Genomic DNA, 7,922 nt, shown 5'->3' on the forward strand with positions numbered 1-7,922 from the left:
GCCCTGCATTGTAAATTGTCAGCGGAGTAAGAATTGCGGATAAAAGACATGTAGATTTATGAAATTTGAGTAAACTACGTTTCCCCATCTCACCAGCACAGCATCACCTATTGTGAAGTTGTGGTGGAGGGAGGGCCTGCGCCTCATGTAGAAGTCAGTGTTTAGCCAGCTAACATGTTTCCATGTGTGCTGCTTGATGCAGCACAAATATAAGTGTAAGTAGGGCTCTTCCAGGATTGCTCGTGTGCAAGAAGGGTAACCTTCCTACACATAAACAAGCCTCCCCTGCACACAGACACCCTTGTACTCTTGTGCAAGGGTGCCTGTGTTGATGAACTTCACATCATTGTTGGGGAACACACAGGGCTGCCCCTGATTATTGTACATATGATGCAGCACTGTGTTACAGAAGAGGATGAGCGAGGCGCCACACCCGGAAGGCTAATGCCTCCCTCCTCCAATTCCTAGTACATGTCGCCCTCAGTCAGAGTATGTCTAAGCCGCAGAATGTGCAGACATTTGCCTCTTCCGTGCTGCACAGAGAACACGGAGAAGGCAAATCTCCGCACACTCCGCAGCGGAGCGGAGTTGGTCAACCCCCGCCTCCACCCCCCCTAGTAACCATTCATTATAAATAACATAAAAGTAAATAAAAACAACTTACCTGGACTGCGATGTCCCTGGGCTGCCCTCCTTCTCTTCCACGCCATCTATGTGAAAACTGTGCATGCGCTCGTGCCCACGCATGCGCATTTCTTAAGAAAGGCATGGGCGCACGTGCATGCACAGTTTTTGCAGGGACAGCAAGAAAGAGGAGGACGGCAGCCCAGGGACGTCGCAGTCCAGGTAAGTGTTTTTTTTAACTTTTATGTTATTTATAATTAATGATTAATAAGAGGGGTTGAGGCGGGTGGCAGAGAGGAGCGGAGTTTACTATCAACTACGTGGCATTCCACGTAGCCCTGCTACACACTACGCCCGGGGTTATGTCACAGCACCATCATTTGACACTGACAGTCTCATTTGGTTGTGACACTACAGGTCACATGCCATGCACTTTCATGTCAGTCTCCCCAGCATGTTGTTACAGCTCCTGGATTCAACATTTCATTGTCCAGGTCCCTTTATAACTTCACAATGTTACGTTAGAGTGTCGACTCCCATGTTTCACTGACCTTGTGTTTCTGAGTTAAATGAAGAACATTGACATAGTCATCAGGACTTACATTTTGTCATTGCTCTTATTTGACAGACAACATGTCACCAGAGGAGTCCCATGCCTTCCAGGTGAGGAAAGACCGGTACCTCCATATCCGCATGGTCTCAAAGGGATATCGCAACATGGCACGGATGTACCAAGAAGACCGGGCAGCTGGGAGTTGGAAGTCAGTGCCTGAAGTAATGAACCACGTTAGGCAGAGTGTCACACAGGCCATCACTGGCCCCTCTGGTGACAGGTGTGACTCCCGGCATGGACAGGCAGCAACACATCCCACTTCAACATCACACACACAAGGGACAATGCCATCTGCACCAGCAGATCCGGTGGTGCCGTACACTGTGCCAGACCGGCGCACAGTCATGGACAACAATGCTTTGCTGGCAGAAGTTTGTCAGGAAATGGGCAGAGCATACCAGGCACCTGCAGGACCTAAAGGCAGCCCTGGGTCTCCCATACTGACCGAACATTTTGAGCCCCATCCCCCTCTTCTCTTTTCCCCAATGTTATTTTTTGTTCTTAGTTAGTGTTAGTTAAGTATTTCCAGTGTTAGGTAGTGTAGCTGTAGTGTAGGTATAGTTAATGATAGCTTTTAAGCTAGTTTTAGATATTTATTTTTCTATAGTATTTGGGGATAAGTTTCCTTATCCTTTGGGTGGGGATTGATGGCTTTGTTGTTATATCCAAAAATATAATTAAAAAAATATATAATTGTGTAGGATAACTGTGTAGTTAGTTTATGTATAGCTTAGATGTCTTTGTCCAGTCTCATGATGTGCTTTATGGGTGGGAGGGGGTTGATGTCTTAGATATGTTGTTGCATGTTTAGGAATGCTTTTAGTAGATAGTTTAGGTTATCATTCACTTTGTTCAAGTTAGTTCAGATTAGGTTAGCTGTTGTAGTAATTAGTGTTTCTTTAGGGTAATTTAGTTGTTACTTTCATAACAAATGGTTACTACTTTAGAATTCTGGTTGCACGTATGTCAGGGTTGATTTGGTGGAGTGTTGCTTTTTACCTTGTGTAGGAGAGTAGGGTCTGCAATCCTATGATCACCCAGATTTTTTGCTTTTGCTTCATTGGTTTACGACTTTCTCCGGCTGTGGGCCTGCCAATCAGACCCACAGCCTAGCTGTTCTCTCTCGAAATTAACACACATGTACGTTAGGTGCATCCACTAATTGGAACTGGGCCACCTTGTCAGTCCCTGTCTCAGCATACCACAGGTATCCAGGGCATCGGTGTACCCAGGGCCTACCAGGGGCTGAAGCATGTATTATGCCACCCCTGGAATGGCCGCCCAAATCTGACACAACTGGCTGCACGACAGCTGGGGCCACGTGGTGTAATCACCCGTTGCTGTAGGTGTAGTATTCCTACACCTAAACCCTAAAATGGACACATGGATTCCTATCAGTCACTCCTATAGCAGGCCTTATCAATCCTGAAGGCAGAGTGCAGGGAATCATGTGGGACGGTGCTCTGGCGCGAGCTGAGCCCGTCGACGGCTTGCGGAACCAAGTCCTAATAGCCGTTCCATGGTGACGCGGGCCAACTACTTTTAATGCATTATAATCCTTGCGGTTATTTGCTAACTTTGGCATCGCATCACCTATACATGTCGAGTAAGGTGTCATACGAATGGGAATACGAACCCCTCGCCAGTCCTGGTGACGGGGTTAGCATTCCCCCCTTTTAGAGGGACACGACATGGAAGTAACCTTGAACCCCGGTTAAAGTTGACTCAAGCCTCAGCATCACAAAATGGATGCTGCCACCAGACACAAGTCTGACCTCCTGCTGCTGGGGGACCTTCCAGCAAGGGGAGCTTGGACAAAGGGTTTCCTGTCGAGGGCGGTGTTAGCACCGTCCCAGACAGGGTTTGTGTATCCCAGGTAGGCAGGGCTGAAAGGAAGGTGACTGCAAGTGGCACCCCGGTGCTCACTGTGCATAGCCCGGCTCAAACCAGTTTTGGGGGCACACCAGCCCCTGAGCTGGCGCGAAGCCGGACAAAGGATAGGGGTGTAACCACCCCCCCTCCTGGCTCCACCCATAGGTAGAACCTAGTCACGGGCCAGCCCCTTTTCTTAGAATAAAGGTAGGAGCGAGTCCCCTTCCCAAATTGGATAATCGGATAATCAGATAATCGGATAACTCCGAATCACGAACTACTTTCCACGAAAGGAACTCTTGACGATTTCTGAAGACTCTCCCTTGTGGCTAAGGAGTAGCCACCCTGCACCAGCAGGCACCATCTAAGCGCTTGCGGTTTGCTGTAAGTCTCTCCTACGGATCAAGACTGCCCAGCTCGACGAGACCCGAGTTCCCTGCCATCTCTGACCTTTTACCTCCCTCATCAGCTCAGCTGAGAGTCGTAGGTGTGACGAGACCTGCGGGACCGGCTATCTTCAGAACCTGCACGACGCTTATCTAGCACGCCACCGAGGGACCCTCGAGTGAGTGCACCTAGGGTTTGAGAAGCCCTAAACCCTGAGCAGCTCCAGCATCGAAGTCTGCCTCCCCAGCATCCCCGAGATCTGCGTGGGGGCCCTTCCGCTCCTTGTTGTTCACCGCGTTGTTCGACCACTTGCCGACCGGCTTGTGGCCCTCTTCACGACGCACCACGATTGTTTCATCACTAGTCTGGTTGCTCCAGACTGGCTCTTGCTCCCCTTCAACAGAGGAGTACCACGGACCCTCCTGGTCCACTCCCGACGCCATCTTGACTCCCCCGCTTGGGTGGCCACTGCCAAGATCCGCTGCCCCTTCCTGGGCCCAGCATCATCGACAGCAGACACCTTCGTGGGACAGCTCGCCCTCCATCCTGGTCGCCGCCGCGCCTCCTGGTCCGAGGAACAGCCGAGTCCGACGTCACCCACTCACCTGGTCGAGGTGACTTCAGCCGGTACCCTCCTGGTACCCACACGATCGCTGGCTAGCGGTTGAGAACTGAGTCCCCTCTGCTTTCAGGTTTTCCTTCACCACCGATCCAGGCTTGGATCGCTCTGAACATCGTCACTGGTCGCCTGCCAGCAACTTCTTCTTTCAGGCTCCTGAGACTACACGAGGACTCCCGACATCTTGACGAACTTCACGCAGCCGCAGCCTCCGGGCTAGGTAACTCGAGCATCTCGGTGCTCCATCGCAGGTTCGCTCTACAAGTGTCCAGTTCCTTTTTCGTTTAGTCCCACTGATCGGATCACTCCGGAATCAGTATCTCCAGACTCTAACCATTCGCATTTCACTGTTAGTGTAGATGGTTTCTCGTGCCCCTCGGGCATTTGTGTAAATTGTGCAACTGAAGTATTTTCCTAAGAGTTTTGTAGTGTGCTTAGCTCCCTGACTCATAAAGAGCCAGGGTAGTCTTGTTATAAATAAATATCCTTTTATTTTCATAACAACTTGTGTGGTGTCCTTTCACTTGGTGTTCAAGGGGTATATGTGATGGTAAACAGCTGGCTTAACACGCCCTCTAGAGTTTAGCCTAAAGACTGCTCGTATCCACGCTACTAGGATAGCTGGTCTAAAAGGTTGACTTACAACCAATCATCAATAAGGGTCGTTTGGAATGATACACAGTGATCACTAGAATAGTGAGCACTACATATCAGGCCAACTTCTCACATTGGTGAGCAGCGGTTGGGATTTGAGCTTGCTGTTGTTTTACCACACACGTATCCTAAGAATATCGCAGTGAAAGATCACATAAGTACCCAGGTACATATAACTTAACTTAGAATACTCCGAGTTCTACTGAACCGGCTGTTGTAGTGTAACAGGGCTTAGCACACCCTGACTACAACTCTTAGCAAGGGATCAGTAGGTAAACCCATAGTGTAGGTAGGTGCAACACTTACACCTCACTAGAAAAGCATGTCGGTCCACGGAGAGTCTGCAGGGACTCCCCTAGTGGTCAGTGACCATCCACAGGTCGTGTCACGGTATGCAACTCTTAGCTTCAAGGAGATGAGACAACTGTGTGCCTCCAGGAAGCTAAACCAGGGTTCTACCCCTACCATCGCAATACTGATAGGTCTCTTAGAGGCGTACGATGCTAGGAGGTCCTCTAACCCAGGTCCCCCCAGTACAGATGGGAACATGCCTCCCTTAGAGGGAACCCTCGGTGACCCAGACCTCGACCTCCACACAGAGGAGGAGGACGAGGACGAGTTATCGGGAGACGAGGCAGACAAAGGTCCAGCGGTAGTCGGCAGGCTTACAAGGACCAACTTAAGCAGGCATGAGAATGGAACTGGGGGAGCCCCGGGCCCACGCTCAAGCAGGCTTAACCTTGGGAACGGACGAGCTAGGTCTCTCTCCAGAGGCTCTGGCAGATCGGTTCATACACATGTCTCTCAGGCACCTTCTCAGAGAGGAATGACTTCCCCTCAGAGGAGGGAGCATGAAGCGAAGATGCGGGAGGTCAATCTGAGGATCGAGCGGGAAGAACTTGCCCTCGCCAAAGAAAGACTTGCCTTAGCCCGAGAGCAGAAATTAAGTGGGTTAGATCCCACTGGTGGCAGCATTCTCAATAGAGAGAAAGACAGGGGTATAGACACTAGACACCTGAGTAAAATCGTGCCCCCCTTTAAACAAGGGGACGACATCCACAAGTGGATAACTGCCTTGGAGAGGGCCTGCACTGTCCAGTGCGTCCCCCCAAGTCAGTGGGCAGCTATACTGTGGCTTTCCTTTGAAGGTAAAGGAAGGGACAAGCTCCTCACTACAAGAGCTGAGGATGCTAACAACTACCAAGTCCTGAAGAACACACTGATTGATGGGTTCGGCTTAACCACGGAACAGTACCGGGTGCTGTTCCGGGACACCCAGAAAATTCAGTCTCAGGATTGGGCTGACTTTGTCGATTGTGCCACTAAGGCTTTGGAAGGCTGGTTGCTGGGTAGCAAGGTTACTGATTACACAGGATTGTACAATCTTATCATGCGAGAACAGATTTTAAACAACTGTCAGAACCAATTGTTGCATCAGCACCTTGTCGACTCGGATCTGACCTCTCCCCAAGAATTGGGAAAGAAGGCGGACAGATGGGTCAGAACAAGGGTCAAGCAGAACCAGACTCAGAACCAGGGTGGTCAGAAGAAAGCAGACCAAAAGGGTAACAAGAACGAACAAAATGACCAGAAGTCTTCGACAGGTCCCCAACAAACCAAAGAGGGTGGGGGTCAGGCTTCACAGAAGAAGAAGACTCAAGGAGGCCAGTCAAAAAGGTGGTGCCAATACTGTAAAAGTAAGACTCACTGGTTTAGTGAGTGCACCAAGAAAGGAGGGCAAACTCCTACCACTGCAGCCCCTAAGGCACCTGCGCCCCCTAGTACAGTCAGCAGTGGTAGTGCGCCTCCCAAGGCATTAGTTGGGTTAACCTTGGGAACCGAGGGGAGTGACGACTTAGTCGGCACGCTCACTCAGGCCGTCCTTGTCTGTACAGGGGATATGGATATGTCCCCTGATGCCAGTCCCAATACTTTGGGCAAATACAGGCAGACACCTTTGATAAATGGAAGAGTGGCTCAGGCCTACAGGGACACGTGTGCCAGTGTCACCATGGTGACGCCTAACTTCGTGGACCCTGGACAGATCATGCTAGGTACCAGTTACCTAGTGACCAATGCCAGCAACGTCACTACCAATCACGGTATGGCAGTTGTTGATTTCTCCTGGGGAGGGGTAAGTGGCCCGAAAAAGGTTGTGGTTAGTTCAGACCTCCCCGTAGAATGTCTGTTGGGCAATGATTTGGAAACGTCACAATGGTCAGAAGTGGAGCAGAGGACTCACATGGAAATGTTAGGTTTGCCAGCACATGTCCTTGCTGTGACCAGGTCACAGGCCAAAAGATGCCCCACTGAACAGGTGCTGGATCCTGGAAGAACGGACCAGACACCTTCCAAGAAAAGGAGCAGTAAGGGTAAGGCTTCGCCTTCCCCCTTGCCCCAGGTCGTGGATCAAGTCTCCGAGGAGGCTGACCTTAAAGAACTGAGGGAAACTGAGCCGCAAGAGCTTGAACCTGGTCAGGTTGAGTTTCTGGGCTCAGGGGGACCCTCCAGGGAAGACCTGGGGAAGGCACAGTTAGACTGCCCCTCACTTGAACCCCTCAGACAGCAGGCCGCTGCTGAGGCTGCAGGGAACGCCACAGGTACCCACAAAGTGTACTGGGACGATGGACTCCTGTACTCCGAGGCAAGAGACCCCAAACCTGGTGCGACCAGGAGGTTGGTCATCCCCTTGTCTCTGAGAGGTTTCCTTCTCACCTTGGCCCACGAGATTCCCCTTGCAGGTCACTTAGGCCAGAATAAGACTTGGGACAGAATTGTTCCACACTTTCACTGGCCCCACATGTCCGAAGATACGAAGGAGTTTTGCCGCTCCTGTGTCACTTGCCAAGCCAGTGGTAAGTCAGGTGGCACGACAAAGGCCCCCCTCATACCACTACCAGTGGTGGGGGTACCCTTTGAACGAGTGGGGATCGACATTGTCGGACCAATGGAACCCCAGACAGCATCAGGGCACAAGTTTATACTGGTGGTGGTGGACCACGCCACCAGGTATCCTGAAGCTATTCCCCTTAGGACCACTACGGCACCTGTGGTGGCACGGGCCCTACTTGGAGTGTTCTCCAGAGTGGGCTTCCCTAAGGAGGTCGTCTCAGACAGAGGTGCAAACTTCATGTCGGGATATCTGACTGCTAT

General features: G+C 51.0%; 1 protein-coding gene across 2 annotated transcripts in view; it reads left to right on the forward strand.

Annotated features, from left to right (window-relative positions):
* The window catches only part of LOC146802432 (uncharacterized), a 90,433-nt gene extending 88,560 nt beyond the window's left edge, over window positions 1–1,873 (forward strand). For both annotated transcript variants that reach the window (XM_085620428.1, XM_085620429.1), the window contains exon 3: window positions 1,253–1,873. In XM_085620428.1, coding sequence (XP_085476554.1) covers window positions 1,253–1,746 — 494 coding nt within the window. In that variant the 3' untranslated portion in view covers window positions 1,747–1,873. The remainder of the gene's footprint in view (window positions 1–1,252) is intronic.
* Window positions 1,874–7,922: the final 6,049 nt, after the last annotated feature.

Source organism: Triturus cristatus, chromosome 8 (genome assembly GCF_964204655.1).
Source record: "Triturus cristatus chromosome 8, aTriCri1.1, whole genome shotgun sequence".
NCBI lineage: Eukaryota > Metazoa > Chordata > Amphibia > Caudata > Salamandridae > Triturus > Triturus cristatus.